Genomic DNA, 20,327 nt, shown 5'->3' with positions numbered 1-20,327 from the left:
AAGTGATTTGCCATTTTTCACTTTACACTACAGACACTTTATAGACAGAATGATTAATCTCGAAAATAACAGTCAGATTAAGTGATAATAAAATAATAATTAGGTTCAGCCCTATGTATAATGCATATTATAATTATTTAAACAATTATTTAGCAAACCATACATTATTAAATATCTGCGATCTGAACTGTAAGGAGTTTACTATTTAAGAAAAAAAGGAAAATGTATTTCATATTTACAAGAAAAATAAACGGTGGAGGATTGCAAACAAAAAGACAACAGTGAAATAAATAAACCGGCGCTCAAACACTGACGAGAAAATATTTCAAACCAGCCTGCGCTAATGTGTGTGTGTGCGTGCGTGTCTGAGTGCCTCCATGCTGACACACACACACACACACACACACACACATTAGCGCAGAGCTGTTGGCACCTGCCTGTTATCTCTTCCCCTCAGACCTGGTTTTCCATTGTGCTCCATGGGAGAGCTACAAATTGAGATCTCAAACATGAAGAGGGGGCAAATGACTCGAGTCGAGAAAATCAAATCCTACTAATGTGTTACATGTGCAAATTCACAGGCCTCGTATTAGAGATGAATGTATCCCCTCTTTTATCCAAATGTACCTTTTTTTTTTCAAAGACATTTATAATGGAGCCTAAAATTAAATGTAACCAAAGGACTAACAATGAACAGGAGATATATGTTGAGTGAATAATCAGATGGGATTTGCATGAGAAAAAAAAGTGTTATGTCAGGAATCATTTGTAGATTAGAAACACTATGAATTTGCATCTTTAGTTGAGATTACTATTTGCCGTCAAGATATATTAAACCATTTAGCAAGGAGCAAGGAAAACAATGACGGTGGCAGGAGCAGCCTCGGTGCAGGTAATCCCGGTGAGTAGAGTTTTTGGAACATGTCTTAACAGATCTCCACGGGTAATGACTCAACCCTAAAACCTTTACAGGTCTTGTCAAATGTCTGCTGTGCCAAACTCTTTTTTCCCCCCCTCTCAACCTGCTGGATCCATCATTCTCAAAATACACAGGTGCCTTCAAAAATACCACGGTCCTGTGCAGAGGCTGAATAATAAAAAATAAAAAAGACTACACTGCCCATTTAGGCTTCTGAAACTGGTGTATTACAAAAAAAATAGATATACTGTAACTTCAATCTGCCCACATTTCTGCTTAGGCATTTATCTCCTTTCTCTCTAAATCCTGAAATTGCCTCAGAAGAAAAAAAAGAAAAAAGGGGAGTGGTACTTTCCCCCCTCTTCGCACATTTTCACAGAGCGCTGCACAACTTTCTTTCTTCCCATCTTTTTTTTTTTTTCCTCCAGTGAAAATTGAAGAGGCTTTATGTCAAATATACGGCTAAAGCCAGCCTCTCCATATCAAACAACGCAGCGCGAAAATTACTGTGGCGATGATAAGGCTGCCAGATAGAGAGGGAGAGGAGAGCGAGTGGGGGGGGGGGGGGGGGGGGGGGGGGACTGAAAGGAAGTGACTCTACTCAATTATACTGCAAAATTGGTATGACTGAATATTTTTCATTCAGGTGACTGATAGTATCAGTGAAACTGCAATGCAGATAAATAAAGGAGCCTTCTGTCAAGAATAAACACCATTAATCATGAAGCCAGCTACTGCGTGACCGCCTGTCCCCCCGACTTACTCCATAGAGAAAGTATTACAGAGGGGGGAGGCTATGGGAGGGGGGGGGGGGAGGGAGTGAAACCAGTGACTGCACCAGAGAGGGGTGACCTATGAAGTCACACAGAACGGGTTTTGGACAGTTCCAGGGGAGGATGAAAAAGTGGCCTTCGCGTCTCTCCCCTGCATCTCCGGTGACAGCGGCCATATCTGGACACAAATTATCAGATGCGATTATGAAATCATCATCAATTCTTAATGTAATTTATGGCTCCTGTTCCACATCCTGTTTTAGTCTAGACAATATTGAAATGTGAATAGTAACAGCAAATCGTTAAAACAGACTGTGGTTTCTATTCAAGATAAAAACAATAAAATAGTATGCAGTTACAAATTCCAGTGTTTGACGAAAAATGAGTCCAAATTGTGTTGAAGTTGGCCTGAAACCTGAAATGAGGCCTCAACAATGCAAAGTCAAATCACTCCTTGATGAAGCTGCACACTTACAGAACCTCTGCTTCTACAAAAGCGACAGCAGACCCTTTTGTCTTTCCATTGTTTTGCATTACGTGTGTGTGTGTGTGTGTGTGTGCCTGTATTGCAATGCTCGGCCTCGTCCCATCTGGAAGGAGGCGTTGAGATAAGACTGCGGTCTTTATGCTAAGCAACACGCCGCTCCTCTGTGCCCAGATTGGGCGCTCCGACAACAGTTTATGTAAATAACAAAACAACACGGCGCACATCTTATAAAAAAGAAGAAGAAGAAGAAAAAAAAAAAGCACCCTCTCTCCGCCAAAGGCAGAGGACAGCGACGGGGAAGAGCTGCTGCACGGACACTGAATGAGGTCGGTAGGTTGACGAGGCGATTCCCTTGCTTTTTGGTACAATGGTTTACGTTAAATGATGCAACAGCTCACACAGCCGTTAAGTCCATTAAGTCCCTCCTGCTTCTTGGTGTCAGAGCTGAGGTTGGCGCTGCGATGACAGAGACGTGCAGCAGCAGCTCTCTCCCCCGGTGCCTCCAGAATACCTTCCAGTCAGGCCGTGGCCCGCAGCTGAATAAACACACTCCTGAATGAAATAACCACACACACACACAACCTCACAGCCCCCACCTGCACTCTCCCTCCACACTGACAGAACATACAGTCCATGACTTTATTCATGAGTCACACTGACAACTTCTATTTCTGAACTTTTTTTTGCCATCTTTGAGTTTTAGATTGTCGCTTTTGTGAAACACATTAAATCCTTAACGCAGTTCTGTATATAATTTCAGAACAGAAAGATATATATATATATATGTATATCCAGTATATAAGCTATCTGGTGTTTTGGTGTGTAGAAAGTGAAGACTGGATTATCAATGTTTTACTTTACCTCCCTGGATAAATCTTGTGGTTCGAAGTGAAACGTTTGTTCACAAGTTCAGATGCTTCCGCAAATATGTTTGTTTTCATTTTTCATTACAAATCCACAATCACAGTGAAAAACAAGTCAAAGCTCAAGGCTTTCTATTTGCTGTACAACTTTACAAACTGCTATATGGACTCTCTTATTGACTAATTCTTCCCTAAATCCACATACGCTAGCTGTGCAAAAGGTTGGGAGTCAATTGCTTATCCCATAAGAATGTTTTGTTGTTTTAGTGGCCCCCATTCACAGCACGAGGGCCCGGGACTCCAGAGTAAACCCCGATGCTGATAATTGACTTGTGTCGAATACCTCTGTTTGTTCTGAGCGGTCTCCGGGTGACGGAGAGCCGGCGCTGAGCCGCATGAGAGGCCTGTTTTGTTGTGTGTACCGTGGTCAGGCAATAAAGCTGCAATGAAAGGAGCGGTCTCTTCTCTTGGCCCCCGGCCTCCCCCCCCCCCCAAAAAAACTCCCATTAAGCCAGTCCCGCACAATGGAGGTGGCAGAGGGGACCAGAGCTCCCATGGAGAGCCTGCTCTTCACCGATCAATGTGTTTATTTAAGCAGGAAGCATCTTCTCTGGAGCACGAAGGGCTCTTAGGTTGAGACCGAAGGGTCAGACGTTTCCAGACCAGAGGCCAGCGGATGAAAACGCGCAGCAGAGACTTTTGCTGGTCCTGGATCAGAACAGGACATTCAGGTTTTGCTTAAGTTGTGAGGTTGTGGAAAGGCAGAAGCAGCGTGTTGGTGGTTGGCATTGGTTTCATTTTAAACTGGGGTTGTTGAAACTCTCCTCCATGTGAATATACGAGCTCCTCAGTAAAGCAAGCATCCACAGGAAGAGACCCCCCCCCCCCACCCCCTCCTGACCCTGAGGCTTTAATATTGAATGGCACATTGGTGCCTTCCCCACAAGAATTCATAAACTAAACGATTAGCCTCTGTCTGTAATTGCGCTCTCCCTTGCCTAATAGGGGCGGTGAGGTAAAGAGGGAAAAAAAAAACAAAGGACAGTTAATTTGTGATTTCCTCTGCTCATTTGAAGGCAAATTAAGTGTCAAGCAGCTAATATGGAGCATATTTCATTTTATGAGCTTTTAATTTAATTCTACCGCCTCGTATCGCTGGAGCCCGTTAGCTGCGCTGCTAACGCTCGCCCCTCGCCTGAAAAACGGGGCCCCATAAATAAACATGTTTCAATTAGGCCCTTCACAGTAATAGGATATGATTCTGTTCATTTGCCGCGTACGGATGGTGGATGTGTCATTGTGGCGGAGAGGAAACAAGCTGCTGGGCGTTCAGCGGCGTTTTTTCTCCGGACACGGACGCCCAGTGGTGACTGGCTTGCGTGCGTGGCGGGGGGAAGCTGGCTGGATTGATGGAACTGCCGCGGGGCCAACCCAACTGTAATTACAGGCCGTAATGAGAGGCTGCATGGGGAAGTACTGCAATAATAGTCCCTGTGTACTTAGGCATATCTTTGAGAGGGCTAATAACGATTAATTCTGCTCACCGAGGAGAACTTGTCTTAAAACAATTCAATATTTCTCCATAAGCCGCCTCCTGTCCATTTCCCTGAGGCGACATGCTGTACGTTGACTGCCTCTATTTGCTCGGCCTGGTTACAAGCAACATCACTGAGTCCAATGCATCACTTCGAAATCCTCAGTTTACTTTTTGGCTGCAGTTCTCCGGCCCCAAAGTTTGGCTGGAACTTGCACAAAGCCGAACCTGGAAGTGTAATTAACCTGCAATGTGCCAGCAGGTGGTTGGACCCAGCTGTAATGCAACTGATGAGTACTTCTTCTCGCTGAGGAATTCCGGTGCCGCTTTTTTTAATCAAGCAGGCAATATTGTTGCTTCCCTGCGCAAAGACTCCAAAGTAGTTGGGATGATTTCTGCATGAAACCCGCGTACGTTGGCAAGATAACGTGCGCGACAGCGAGTTCACAGATTTAAACAAAGCTGGCCACTAAACAGCCGTCTTATAATCATGACAAATAGTTTCCCTCAGCGTGGCGAGTCGTATTAAACAGCTCTATGCTTAATGGCTTGGATAAATAGGCCATGAGTAGCATGGCAGCGCACGGCCGTGTTCCCGCTGACAGCAAACCAAGCGCAGAGATAACGCCTGTCCAGACAGAGTGACTGAAGACACCGGCGCCGCGGAACTTCTCCCCCTTAATTCAATTCCCCGGCTCCATGTTGTCCCTCCACCCCTTCCTCATTTCTTCCCTCCCCCCCCCTAACCTGTGCTCCACATCGTACCAAAGCACTCCTGACGGATAACAAGCCCGGCTGTTTGTTCAAGCCTATGTTGCCGGCGCGTGTTCGCCCCATTATCTCTGCATAAGCTAAATGCTAAATTATATTTGCCATTTTGTTTGCAGTGACACGGGGCATCAATCACCTCCCTTTTTTTTTATATTTCCTCGCCTCTCTCTCCCCCTCTTCCCCCCCCCCCCCCCCCCCCCCCTTGCTGCAGCCCCTGAGCAGGAGATGAGGGGTTGAGAGGTAGGGTGGGCCGGAGGTGGGGAGGCAGAGAGGGGATGGGGGGGGGGTGGCATCAAAAATTCATTACGCTTAGTGGCACATCAGCAAGGGAGAGATATGACTCCTGAGGAGGAGAAGGGGGGAGTTGATAATGATGAAGAATATCAAACATAATGCGGCCCAAGTAGCTGCCCCATCCAATTTGTCCTCGTCGCGCCGTGATCGCTTCCTCCGTGTCTGCGGGTAGGAAACGAGTGGTACCGCTCGCCGGTCAGACGCAAGGAATACAAATGATGGAGAGGAGTAGAGGACAGGAAGAGTATTTCTGCAGAGTAATTTGTGCATGAGTGTATGTACGTGAGCGAGCCGGTGGAATGCTTTGAAGTCCTCTGCTGACCTGGACATCGCCGTCAGAAGGGAAATACTACTGTAATAAGAACTTCCCCTGCTTATAAATACTTACCGCTCTCTCTTACGAGGCATGACACCATGTTTTGCTCTGCTTCATATTTGATAGCCCGCACGTGCGCGTGATTGGATGAGGCGGGCTGGTTAGCGGTGTGTCAGGCTTGTGTGTCAGGAGCCCATCTGTGTCTGTCAGAGACGGGTAGATGTCAGCGGAGGCTTCCTTCTCCTGACAGGGCTTGATCACTGCTCTTATGAGGATCGCACGCTCCCCCCCCCCCCCCCCCTTCACCCTGCTCTCATTTCCGCGTCTCTGACACATGTTCATTTGCGTGTCTCTGACATGCGGATCATGTTGCTCACATACAGGGGCCGTGGCCTTTGATCCTGAAAGGCAAAGAGAGGCGCCCATCAGCCACGCATGAGGATGCTCCACGCCCACAGGCGGAAGGAAGTTTCGGGGCTTGATTTGTATCGCCATTAGGGGAGCGGGGAGCTCGCCAGCGATGCGTGTGATGCAGCTGAATCAAACGTGTTCTCCGGTATGATCGGCGGTATTTTGGTGTGTGTGTGTGAGCAGTTTGAGAGACTTACACATGAAGAGGAGGCACAGGGGAAGGCTCGTAGATGTAACGTCCCTGGGTATGTCTGTCGTCGATTGGCACAGGAGGATGGAAGGTGGGGAAGAACTGCGGCGCAGCTGTATAGAGGAAGAGAAAGAGAAAAATAAATACAAGACATTTTACACTTTGCAAGAGACCTGGTTCCTCTGAAACATGGCATCGTCATGTGACTGTATTCCCTCCTCAGCTCATCTAAATAGCAGCTGTAATGAAAGGCAGTGGATGATGGCTGTCTTTCGGGCAGACCCGCCCAAATGAGACCAAATGAGACCTCATCAAAAGCTGCACTGCTCCAAAATGTTCGCCGAGGAAGTATTTTGCAAATGTCTCCAGGCTGCTAGGAACTCACAATAAACAGCGATGAATAACCGTAAGAAAAGCAGCCAAATGGCATGTTCCTCACCGTACCAAGCATAATATGGTTTCGCACAAAGGATAACGTCTAAGTACAACCGATGAAACGTCCAAAAGCGAGAACAAAAACATCCTTTTTCCGTTTCAGTGTTTAGCCACAACTGCCAGAGAAGAATCGAGAGGCTTCTTTTTTGTTCTCCCTCCAGATAAAACACTGAAACATTTGCATAATGTGAGCTTCCAAGCCCTTCTCTATTTTTACCCCCGGAAATTGCCACCAGACTGAATTCACATCTTTACGCGCTCATCTCCCAACCTTAACTGCGCTCCACGCGCCAATCTTTAAAAACTAAAGTCGGAATTTTGTGTTGCAACCGTGCATCCGTTGTTGGACAAGTTGCAACGAGCGAACCGTGAATTTTGCTGAAACGTCGAGTCGAGTTGTGAAACTGAAAGGAGTTAAAACTTGCACGGAAAGACAGAAACGGCAAATGACTAACACGCAACACAGGGGTCCACAGAGCAACAATTCGCCTTTTCATTCGCACACTACATGGAACTCAATGCCAGAACACTTCACTTTATTGCCTGTCGACTGACACCGTTGCCAAGTTGCGTATCACCACCCTGAGGCAAAGCATGTGTCAACATCTGCATGCCTTCACCTGGCAAGTCTCTGAGGCTGCGAGCTATGTGTTTTTTTTTTGCTTGTAAACATTTGCCAAACGGCGGGGTGCCCGACAGCTCTCCGAGTGTTGCTCCACGCCAAACGCAGCTGCATGGCTGGGCAACGCTGCAGGTGTTGATCCCCCCCCAGAACCTCTCAGGTGTGCTCACCTCATCGCCGAGTCATTCTTTGTGGTGGTGGCTGCTGCCGGCTTGAGCCGACACCGCTACAATCAAAAGGGGATCAGTTGGGGGTTGTTGGTAATCCTGCGCTGTTAGAATGCAAGTCTTAAAGGTGCACAAAACGAGAGTCGGAGCATCCGATCGACTCTCAACGGCTCTCAACATGACGACACCTGAGCCACCGGCAAAACGGCGCTAACAGCACCAACGAGCGCAAACGTGCTGACGGAGGTAACAGTGTAGCCGGAGGGTAGGTGCTACACTTCTGCATGCACAAACATGCACGAAGAGCATGCACGGCCGGCCCGGCTATGTCAACAAAGAACGGGGACGCTGGGATAACGACACACAGAGAGCGACTTCATTCTCTGCTCAGATAGACATGACTCCACCACATCTTTACTCAGCAAATAGTTGTTTGCTGCTTTATTAATGCTCTGAATTGACTATTGCTCTCCCATAAAGGTGGGGGACTTTATGGGAGAAGCAGCAGATAGCCAAGATACACCCGACTTCTAGTCCCTCATGTGGATCTCCAAGTTAAAACCGAGACACGCGGGTGATGTAACCTGAGTAACATTCTAAGACTTTGGAAAGCCAAATACAACACTATGCATCTGTTTTCCCACGCTATATCGGGCTCCCCATGATAAGGAAATAGACTTTGACATGTTGGTGGAGTGTCCCTTTAATAAGTCTACAACACTGGCTCCCTACAGCGAGCCAGACATCCCTGCAACAGTTAACCATATTTCCCTGTGTTGATGACCCAGAAAGCTGCTTTTTATTTTTTTTGGCCCAATCTACTGAATGTGGATCTTGAATACAATGAATAGGGAACAACCTGTTGAGGAATCAAGAGAAATAATGCACAAACAACTCTTCAAATTCACTTTATCCATATATTATTTACACATTGCACAATAGTGTTTGCTCGAAATGAGTCAAAATAAAACTGAGGCAATCTTTTTTAATGTGTTTTCGTCTTGTTTTCTTAACAGCAAAGACACAAAAAAACTCCTCCAAGCAGCTCTGGCAAATATCTGGCCGCTCAGCCTCTTGTCTGTTTGATAGTTTCCTCCCGATGACTCAGTTTTGGCTCGGGGGGGGGGGGATAAGGGTTTACGGGATAGAGCGATGGGCTGGTGGTAGAATCTGCTTTGTTTACTCTCCCCTCCGAGGCTGTCGGCCCTCGGCTGCCAGAGTCGGAAACGAACCGTCAGGTTCACCGCGGTCCACGCGCTGTGTTCTGGCTCGCCTGGAGTAAAAGCCTCATGTTCTCTAATCTCACTGAGTTTAACCTCTGTCCTGTTAGGCAATGAGGGATGACTGCAGAGATTACGAACTGTGAAATCATTTTAAAGACGCCACCCCTTCACCCCCGCAACACACACCTACAATCCCACATCCGCCTCTCCTCCTTGAATTACCCAGATCCCCCCTCTGTTTATGTCTCTGGAGCTCCTCACTCAGCACAGCCCTGCGCCTGGACTGGACTTTTTTTTTCTTCTTCTTCTTTCTCCTTGCTCCTTCATCATTCTTTCCTTCCCTCCCTCCCTCCCTCCTCTCGCCGCATGGCAAGCCGTTCCGCCGAGGTTTATTTAAATCAAACTCTGAAGTTTACTTTACCACGGCCCTATCTAAATAGAGCCCGCCACCTCTTTTACGCCGGCACAGCTCTCCATTAGCGAGGCAAACAGCTCTATGTCACTGGAGGGAATGTATACAGTCGCAAAGAACAGAGGGCAGAGGAGAGAGGAGGAGGGGGGGGACTCCATCCTGCAATCCATCTCCAGTATTTCCTGTAGGGACTCCTTACTGTTTACTCCGGGACTAAATTGCCCCTGCTCTTCTGGATATTCACGTTTTTTTCTCGTCTCTCCAGTACAGAATACAGCTGGAGGGCGCTCAGGAAGTTGACGCACGCGCCACCGTTTTTTACCTTCCCACTGCGGCCGCACACGCCACAGCAGCGCCAGCATTCCTGGGGAAAAGTGTAATCACGAGGGTTTTGTACCGAGGCGCAGTTGGTAAACCACCACTGGCACAGTGAGAGGGGTTGAAGAAGTCATCTCAGCCGACCCAACACCGAAAGTCACGAACAGAGCATAGATTGAAAACTTTTTGGGAAATATAAAACATTTTGTACAGCTCTCAATCCAGCAGCTCTTCAGAACTCTTCGCAGACATTTTAATGACTCCAGAGCAGCAGTTTTCATTTTTGGTGCACATTTTTTCCTTTTTTAAAATGTTTTATTCTTTGAGCAAAGAGATGGAAGTCATTAAGAGATGATTACAAATGGGTCTTAATGAAAGGGCAATTAGAGGCAAACTTTGACCAGGCTCATTAATTCTAATTCAACACAAACACACCGTGCTCAAGACCAAAAGCCAGCTTCCCCTTCATTAAAGAAAGGATGGTAATTGCCTTGTCCTTTATTGGACACTTGAATAATTTCAAAAGAGGGGGGAGGACAAGGGGAGGATAAAGCCTAAAGCACATCATTTGCAATATCCTTATTGGTTAATCTCCTTTCATAACCGCAGTTTTACCACAAAGGATCTTCACTGTGATGTGATACTTTAGGAGAATCTGAGCTGTCACTCACAAGTCTGATTTGGGTTTTGATAACAACACAAACAATTTCTCATCTTCCTCTTTTGTTGTCAACTCAGCATTGTGAGTTGATGGTCGTAACTGCTGAACCTGGGCTCCTCCTCTGCTCTGGAGGGGTCACTGACGGCGCTCTAACAGAGCGCTCCTCCGCAAACACTGCACTTCTCGTCGACGCTCCGCTGCGAGAGCACAAAGAGCCAGTGACAGATTGTCATAAGCGACTAAAGGCGAAGTGAGAAAAGGGGCTGCTGGGGCCCTGCTCCAGAGGTTTGTGAATTGCTAATGTGGAACATATGAAGCCGGTGCCGGGGCTGCGACTGCCAGATTTCATTATGCCACCTCTCTCCCCGCTCACGATCTCACCGCTCCGGCACGCTCGTCTGCACCGAGGCCCGCAGTTACACCAGAACACTGCAACACTTGGCAGAGCGTGCGAAGGATGCTCCAGACGAGGTCTGTTTGCGTGTTGCTCCTTTCTGGGAGTGAAAACAAGAACACGTATGCGTGACTTCTTGCAAAGAACGGGACAATGCTGATCTGGGCGTATTCTGTTACTGGTGGGGTTTTTTTCACGCTCTTTACTGGAAACGTCACCTCGAGGTCTTGGTAGTAGTGGTCTCCAACTATTAAATCTAAAGACCGCTTTAAATGTACACCAGCACACTTTGCAAATGACAACGAAATATGCATTACAACTATTTAATATTTCACAAAAAAGCAAATGCTGTGATGTAATGTAAGGTTAAAAGTCATTGTTTGATTTGTCCGTTCTAAACATGGCGATGCAACATGGTGGCAACTGAAGAGGACCCGCTCCCGAAAGAACTCATAAGCTCACGAAAACACAACTATTCCTAGCATTAGGTGATGACACACAGTTATGAATATTATACTCCACTTCTGCTGATAGATCACCCCGAATTGCAGCACACTGGCCCTTTTAGAAAAACCACGGGAAAATCAATTCATCGTCATGAAATAAGAGCAGATGAATCACACTCTGAGTAAGACTTCAGCTCGAGGGCATCTTTCAGTCAACACAGATGTGACATAACAGACGATGAGTATTCATCATGCGCTTGTACTTTGCTAAAACTACAAACTATACGAGGAGCCGGAGAAGCCCCATGCGGACTATCAGTGGAAGGAGTTTGGACGCCGGCTCTCTTGTGAAGCCGAACTCTCCCTCTGATCAATCCCTTCACACCCCGTCTCTCATCATGTTTGCTTACACTGAGACCTCAAGCTGTTTGGACATGTAAATAACACTTTCCGAGACTGTTTAGCTGAGCTCGATGGGAGTTGCTGTTGACTTTTGGAGCGCTTTGCTTTAATTACGGGGTCCCAGATTGTTTCAGGTCTAATGGCCTAATTACCGGCGTATAAATTAGCCTAATGTTCTTGCCGTGCAGAGCCTCCTCTACTGTATGCGATGCTTGGGCGCTAGAACAGAGAAAGCTTTTATTTTCGGCAGAGAGCAGCGGCACGAAGGAGGGAGAAGAAAGCAAGCAGAGAGGTTAAATAACAGAAGAATGTTAAGTGTTGCCTTGCCAATCTCTCTGCCATTCATCATATAAACAAGGCTGGCAGATCACACCTTCCTCTGTAAATCAATCGATTTTCTCTCTCTCTCTCTTCCGCTGTGTTCTCCTCTGTTTTCGCTTTCTCCGTCTCTCTTGCTCAATCGCTCTCACACCCTTAAACACGAACCATCTCTCTGTGGGTAAAAGTAATTAACATAGAGGAAAAGAAGAGCAGGGCAGAAGAAGAGGAAGCAGGGAAACGTCAGCTATGCACGATAAACAGGCTCCCGGTTCACGTATACATTCCACCGCTACTCGCTGTCGGAAGTCATTTGTTTGAAGTCGGCGAATGCCCATCCGTTCTCTTCATGGTTCTACACGTCGATGCATATTTGCGCTGGGACTTAATGTTCGAGCAGCTTATCTCCATCTTTGTGCCAAAGTTAACTTCAGCATCATTTTCCAATCGTCCACTTCTGCTCATATGCATCCACTTGACCCGCAACGATTCCCTGCCAAGCTTTATCTAAAGGTTTACAGATGTGTATCCCCGAGAATGTCAGTGTCCATTCGCGGGACATTTATCTGAAATAACACACAGTAAGAAGCCTTGATTTCAGCGACCAGGAAGTAGGCTGTGCTCCAAGCATTTTGCTCCCTTCCCTTCTCCATAAGTCACACAAATATCTAAATGGAGCTCCGGCATCTGCAAGACATTTAGCAAGCCGAGTTAACAAATTGCACGCCAGCACGAGGACCCTCGCCTTGCTGCAGAGTGGAGCTAAGCACGCACACTGCTCTTCCAGGGGCCCCCCAGCACCACCCAACCCCAGCTATACCCCCCTTTTTTTTCCTTCCCCGTCCCCGCCTCCCTTCCTCCCCATGTATCCCAGTGTGAATCAGGGAGTGAAGGTTATTTCACGAGGCCTCCGCGGAGCGCCAATCTATCGCCTACATTTGGTGAATTCCTCCAGATTGGGATAAGCTGGGGAGCAGAACAAAGCGCTGTGCGTTGCCCCCCCCAACCTCGCTCCAGCACCCTCTCTCTACCCTACCCCACCCTCCACCCTCCTCTCCCCCACCCAGCTCGGGAGAGATTTACACAGCAGTTTAGTAGCTGAAACACGCCGCTACACCTCTTTCCCCCTTCCCTCTCTTTATCTCTCACATCTGTCTATCTCCTCCTCTCCAAACAATGATACCTCTCAGAGAGAAGGGAGTTGATTTAAACCTCAGGTTAACTCACCGGGACTCTGCTACATTTATTTTGCTTCAGCTCCCCGCTGTGTGATGTATTCTAAGGCCGCTTCAGGTTTTGATCCTTTTTGAGATCTATATTTAGGGATTGGGGTCACCCAAAAAAAAAAAGCAATTTTTCCACAATCTGTTTTTTGCCCGTGTCATAAATGTATGATAAATTATTCGGATTTACTACAACCCCTATTTATGAGCCACGGTGGTATCAGTGACAGTGTTCATGATTGCCACAGCTGTATCAGGCTACCGCATGACAGACTGGCCCTCCATAGCCCCGTGTCACCGCTCCTCTCTAGGCCAAGAAGGTGACACTGAAACTGCATGTGGCTGCGTGATAGTGACTGTGAGGCTAATACACCTGCATCATAATAACACTCTGGGCTGCTTGGGGAAACCGGACAGCTTCTCAATTTTGAATCGTGCTGAGAGGCCGCTGACCAAAGCCGGTCGTTTTTATGTCATTTTCTTCACAAAAAATCCCCTTGCAGCCTCAAGTTGCTCTCTATTCATCATGTGTGCTATGAATATCGGCTTGGTTAAGATTGGTAATCCATCACAGCGAGTGTTTTGTCACCTTTATTTTTATGTCAGAAGTGCGTATCATCACATGGTAATGTGGTTAACAGAAGGGGCTCGTTTAAAAAAAAAGTGGTGCATTCAAGGGCATCCAGGATTTCACCGTCGGAAAATGGTGATGCATTCAAAACCTCCAGCGCGTTCCTTTTTAATATGTTTGACATTCAAATGGTATTTTCCCCCTGTACTGTAAGTCTATTCCTCTATCTTCCACTAAAACCCATTCAGGCATTAGACAAAGTCTGTGCAGGCCTCTAGAGGTACGTGGCCATTATTTGGGCTAATGGAGGAAACTGTGTGTCACGGAGCAAAGACAAAGCCCAGTGTCACAGCGATCAGACGAATGGCTGCTGGACTCTGCAGGGCCAGACAGAGCTCCGTGCTTCTGGACCAATTAGGTCTTGTGAGTGCAACAACAGCTAGAACTCTCTGATTCTCTCCCTCTTTCCAATCTCGGCGCTCTTGCGTTGCAGTCACCTTCGCCTCTCTTTCACCCTCTCTCTCTCTCTCTCTCTCTCTCTCTCTCTCTCTCTCTCTCTCTCTCTCTCTCTCACTCTTGCATCGTCTTCCTAATTCTTTCCGTTAATCCTGCTCGCTGTCTCCATCTCTTTTTCTTTGCCTCGCTCATTATTCAAAGCGCATCCTCCTGATCTCTCCCCTCTGCCTCCTCGCAGCATCCCCAAAACAAGGACAAAGTTGTAATCCATTTACTGCACCCCTGTCAACACATTACACCCAAATAATCCTAAAAGACTAACAACCAGGCCTAGGTACTATCAAGGGAAGAAGAGGCCGAATGCACAGGGGAAGGCGAGCGGGAGGAAGAGGGAAGGGAGAGGAGTACATACAAGTCTAGTGGAGGAGAGCGGCAACATACGGAGGGAACTTGTGTCACAGTGATTTGAGTCTTTGTCACGCAGGTGGCGCCCAGGGGTTCCCCCAGCCTGGGCAGAGAGACAAACTGGGGCCCGTGTAAACCTTAAAGAGGATTAACCCTGCCGGAGCGCTTTAATGAGACCTGAAAGTGCCGGGCCCCACTGATTGAGCCGCGCTCGAGTCGGCTCCCAACGGTCCGCCGGCCCAGTGGCCCAGCAGCGCTGCTGCAGCCCCGTGGCCTACAGCTGCCCGCTCACACTGAGCCACTTCAAAGCGGCAGTGTCTGGAAGGACCCAGAGACGGGAGGAAGGGGAGGCGGGTGTGGGCACGAGGGAGGTGGAGAGAGAGTGAGTGAAGGAGAGGTGGGAGGAGGAGGGAGATGAGGGCGCCTGGATGGAGGAATCCCTTATCTCCTCCAGAGAGGATGCTGCTCTGTGGTGCGAGATTGTCTGGAGCTGCCACCTGTCCCAGGCATCTTTAAAGGCAACACTAAAGCCTGTGATGGGCCTGACCTCCTTGAGCTACCATTCTTTTATGTCTCTCTTCATTTTCTGCTTTGTTACACCCCCCTCCTCCACCTCCTTCTTCTCCACTCTCTCTGGCTCTTCTCTCTTTCCTACCCCTCTGTCTCACTTCTACCCTCAGACTCAGCCCTGACTCCTTTCTCTTTTCTCCAGCGATATCTTACATTTTCACCAGGCGGCTAGAAACATTTTAATTACACTGTGTTCATCAGCCTCCTCTCCGTGTAGAACAATATATACCCGCGACCCTCCAGAGACGGGGGCAAGATACGGGTTGTTGGCTGAAGGGATGAGGGCGCTTATCTTTGGCCACTATGTGAGAGGAATGCAAATACAAATAATACTGGAGACTATACCGGGTAACTTGAGCAGCGAACGCCCCCATGAGCTTTCCGTCTTGTTGTTTTGTTAAGTACCGTGCTTAATGTTATTGTTGCCCGTGGCGTTTGCTGCAGTGGATTCTCCTGTTGGGTGGACAAGATGCAGCAACTCTTCATTTTAAGCCTTCACAACATCAGGAAAGTGCTATTGTTCCTGCTCGCCTCTGTGACTCCACTGATGAACCAATCTCATTTGAAAGGAAGTAAAACACACTGACAGATGTTGAGACGACGATACCAAGAAATGCTGAGTATTCCTCTTTGAACATCTTAAGTTCTCTGGAAATTCTTCTTAATTCTTCTTAGCCCCTTCACATTTAATCTTGTCATTGTTAATAAGAACTGCCATCATTCGGAGACATTGCGTTCACACGCATCGGCTTTGTGGCGAGGGCACCACATGACCCTAAGATGGGGGTTTTTTTCGCGGCACTTCAAACTCTGCTTAACCCCCCTTAAATCATCATGTGCTACAAAGGGGCACATGCATGTGAGAATATGGCCTATCTTACAGCATGAGATGCCTCTAATAAGCTGTATAAAAGGGGATCATCTGATTATCCCTGGTGCGCTGGACCAAGGGGCCACAGCAGAGCGCAGGCCCATGTTGTTCTTTCTTGATGAAAGGAGGTGGGTAGAAGGGATCCCTCTCCGTTGCCTGCAGTGTGCCCCGGGCTTCTCTGTGCCGGCACGCCGCTGGGGGACGACATCGTGCCACCGCGCTCTAAAAGCCAATGTTGAAACAATCACAAAGACAAACACTTACCCTTGAAACAGGCGCGTGTCTTCTCACCCCAGGCTCTCCTCTGTACTCCCCAGTTTTTTTTGGGGGGGGGGGGGGGTGTTTGAACCTGTATCCCAGCCAGCACTTGTCATGTTTAAACCAACAAGATGCCATAAAGTTTGCTCTTTCACTGCAATTTCAGAAGAGTGCTCTGTTGTGACTTTTGTCTAACACACACACATTTCATAATTGCTCTTTTTTTTTTTTTTGCTCTCTTTGCCGCTCCTGCTCTTTCAAGACATATGGAAAGGTCCAGTCCATATGAAGTGAAAGACCGAGCACTGTAATTAAGTGCGGAGCGTGGAGAGGCCATTGTTGTGCGGATCACGTTCAGTTTGGTGACAGCTAGCTCACTCAGTTCAGTGGTCAGCTGCATTTTGATATTGAGGCAGACAGACCGACGCCGGGGCAACGGCTCGCGTGCTACGGCCCAGTAGGCCTGAGATCAGCCCTGCACAGCAGTTTAGAGTTTAACCCCTGTGACTGGACACCCCCCATCCACATCATAAAACCCCAGGACTGGTTTGGCGCTGTGGCTCAGTGTTCCCGCTAGCTTTCCCAGGACACAGGGCCAGTATGATCCAGGTCGCAGTCACCTTCTGCCAGGCTCAGAGAGCAGGGTTACAGTGATGCATGTGAAGGAATCCTTCAGCCAAGAGATCCATACCTCCACTGCCTGTAGCTTAGCAGGCATGGTTTCTGAGATCAGTGAAGGACAGCAAAGGCTTTGGTGTGGGGATTAGGCCCTGGCAGCACAGATCTGGGTTAGATTATTTTTAAGGAGCTAACCCAAAGACTATCGGGCTGATAGGCAGCCATCAAAGCCTGGAGACACTTAATGGGTTGTGTCTACAATCATTCACTGTGTCACAGATGCAGTGCAGCCACAAAACTTATGTCACTTCTGCGCCAATATACTTAAGCATTGTCTCTAAAGCTCGGCAAATTCACTTTCCTCCCGTTGCCTTCATTTCAATAAGCATTCTGAGAGCCGTTTTTAACATTTGCAAGAAAGCCATTGGAAAAAGGCTGCGCTTTAAGTCCCTCCGCGGATGTGTGTCGTCTGACAAAGAAGGGCAAGTGTTTAAGAAAGAAGCACTTTAAAGAAGAAGATCCCCTTCGGAGGAAGCAGAGATGCTCTGCCAGCAAGTGGGCTCACTGTTGCTGCAGGACCACTGACCGGCTAATCAGCGCACAATGCAAACAGATGTCGGCGCCACGCATCCCATTCACACTTCTACACAATTAAGATCTTAAAAAAAAAAAAAAAGAAGACTTCTCCCTCATTAATCCGCATCTCAATCCTTTCTTCTTCTCCCACAGCAAAGCCCCGTGTATTAGTGTTGTGGTAAGAAGGATGTGTGGACTCTTATCCAGTGTTTGCCCAAGAAAAGCGGCTAAGGCTCAGGCATCACCACAATTAGCTAATGCTAACAATAGGGGCGATGTTTCCTTAGCGCCTCTTCCTTTCTGCACTGAAGTGGGTGTAAGAACCAGAGTAAACACAGTCTTAGGCCGCGGACGTGAGAGGAGTGGGAGATCACAAGTCTGGGTGAATAGCAGAGATTTAGCAGAGCAGGGGCCCCCGGAAGATAAACCCCTTTTTGCTCTCTCCTCGTTGTTCAGACTCCTACGCCTCCCAGAGCCTCGCCCACCACGCTAACGACCCAGCGACCAGGTGTGGGGAAGCTCCAGGTGCCGTCGCATTTAGGCACATTAAGCACTGACACACACCAGCGCTAAGAGTAATCGGATTTACCTGGCTGTCTGCTGCGTGGCGTGGCGCACTATGCAAGCACAGCACAAAGGCTTAGGGCCCGCTCTCCATCACAAACACACACACACAGATGCAGACACCTGGGATGAATTTCGGAGGTGACAAAGCCCTCATGGAGAGGGACTACCGCTGGTGGAGTAAGGGCTGTGTGTGTGTGTGTGTGTGTGTGTGCTCACATGCGTATGGAACCAGACACCACAACAGGAGCCGGTGGCTTTTTACACCTTGTGGCGCAGGAGTGGCGACAGACACTACAGGCTTCTGGTTCAAAGCCGCTAAGGGAGGGGGGGAGGGGGAAGTGGAGGTTTTTAGGGGAACCCTTTGGTTCTGCTGACCCTCAGACCGCTGGAGCTCGTGGGGATTGAGCTCTGGTGCTGGGTTCAATCAGACAGAACGGGGCCGCCGCCTTTAGGGACACCCCATGTCCTTAACACCTGGGGCCATGAGGAGGTGTTTCACACAGCAATGTTCTCATCTCAGATCATAAGTCTTCCTGAGCAGAGTCCGGATCAGAGAATTGACATCAATGAAAAACACTCGAAGCCTTTCGGACTTTGTGTTTTTCACTGTTATTTTCTTCTTTGTTGGTGTTATTTCTCCTTAAAGCAAATCAAGTCTTAACTGTTGTTAGCGTTTCGTTAGGGCCGCAACTAACAATTGTCTTTTTTATTGATTATTCTGACAACAATTTTTCAATTAATTTATCAATAACTTTGTCTATGAAATGGTTATAAAAAATCAAAAGCCTCAACTTGAGGCTGCTTGTTTTGTGTGACCAATACCTGAAAACCTTAAGATATTCAATTCATGATATCAAAAAGGGAAAAGCAGCAAATTATCGTATATTAAGAAGCTGCAACTTGCAAATGTTTGGCATTTTTTGCTAAATAAAATAAAATGATTGCAGATAAGTTGATCGACTTTTTATCCCAGCACGAACACTTCCTACTTTTACATTCAAATGTGGAAGAATCAGTGCAGAAGGAGGATACAATCTGTGTTCATCATGCCTGCAGCTTCTCAGCGAGCATCGCTGTGCTCTGCTCCACTCTGCCGCGTATGATTGCAAGTCGTCGCAGCCTCACAAAGAAAGCCTCTTGAAGCTCCACGGCCCTTTTGACTTTTCCTGCTGCTTTTGAACTCTCCATTTCAGACTGTGACTTTTCCGCATGACCCCAAGCCTCAGAGTGACCCCCCTCGCTCCCCCACTCCTACCCCGAGGCTTCAGTGGTCTGGAACCTCCAGAGCTCCTTCACACATACCCACACACACACACACACAAAATGAAAAGTGGCAGTGTTGCTGAGTTAGGTCAGGATGTAATGGGCAGTAATGTTCTGCCCTCGAGGGCTCTGTCCACAGCACTGGTTTTGAGTAACCTTTCCCTTAAAGAGGCACCTTGGTGACTCCCAGGCACCCAAGCACGAGGGAGCAGTCGCTAATGAACTGGCTGAATAAATAGAGTTACAAGATACTGTTGGGGTCTAATGGACTTTTCATTACTGCCACTGGATTAAAATCGCTCTGTCCCACTCTGTCTGCCCCAATTCAGAACCAATTTAACCAAACTAAACAAGCTATCACATCAAATCCTTGTCTGCAGGCTAAGTCCTGGCTACAGTGGCCGCTGAATTAACCTCCTAATCAGCCTCTTACTCCCCAATCATCTATCTCCTGTTCTCTCTTTCCACATACACACACGCAGCTTCGCTTTCATCGAACTCCTATTGTCTATCTCACCTTTCTTTTCCAAATTATCTTCGGTATCTTACTCAAGCCACATCTCTCCCTTCACCTCAATCTCTCAGGCTTCATCTCCATTAGTCTCTCTCTCTCTCTCTCTCTCTCTCTCTGAGTCCCAGAGAGAGAGAGAGTAGGGGGTGGTGAGGTTTGACGCGGCGCTGCTTTGGGGCTTTGAAGTGTGTGTTGATGAGGGAAAGCAGAGCACTGTGTTCAGACAGGCCCCTAATGAGGGAATTAAGAAGCTACGCTGGCCGTTCCCCATACTAACTTCCCAGGCACAAAACAAGACAAGTGTGCGTGCATGTGTTCACAAAGGTGTGTGTGTGTGTGTGTAGAGTGAGCGCAAGAGAGGCTAATCTGTCAGACTTAATCAAGCATCTGGCAGTCCTGCCTCTCGCCTACAGTAAAAACACAAACTTGGCCTTGTGTACTTTCTTTTCTGAACAAAATCTACAAGTTTTCCACTTTAAAGA

The 20,327-nt window shown here is 47.7% G+C and overlaps 1 protein-coding gene across 1 annotated transcript in view; it reads right to left on the bottom strand.

Moving 5' to 3' along the window:
• gli3 (GLI family zinc finger 3) overlaps positions 1-20,327 on the bottom strand; it is an 85,568-nt gene that overhangs the window by 33,333 nt on the left and 31,908 nt on the right. The window contains exon 4 of the mRNA XM_079292267.1: positions 6,566-6,671. Within this exon, the coding sequence (XP_079148393.1) occupies positions 6,566-6,671 (106 nt within the window). The remainder of the gene's footprint in view (positions 1-6,565; positions 6,672-20,327) is intronic.

Source organism: Melanostigma gelatinosum, assembly GCF_949748355.1.
Source record: "Melanostigma gelatinosum genome assembly, chromosome: 20".
Classification (NCBI taxonomy): Eukaryota; Metazoa; Chordata; class Actinopteri; order Perciformes; family Zoarcidae; genus Melanostigma; species Melanostigma gelatinosum.
The sequence above is the reverse complement of the archived record's forward strand: the minus strand, read 5'-3'. Positions and strand labels throughout refer to the sequence as shown.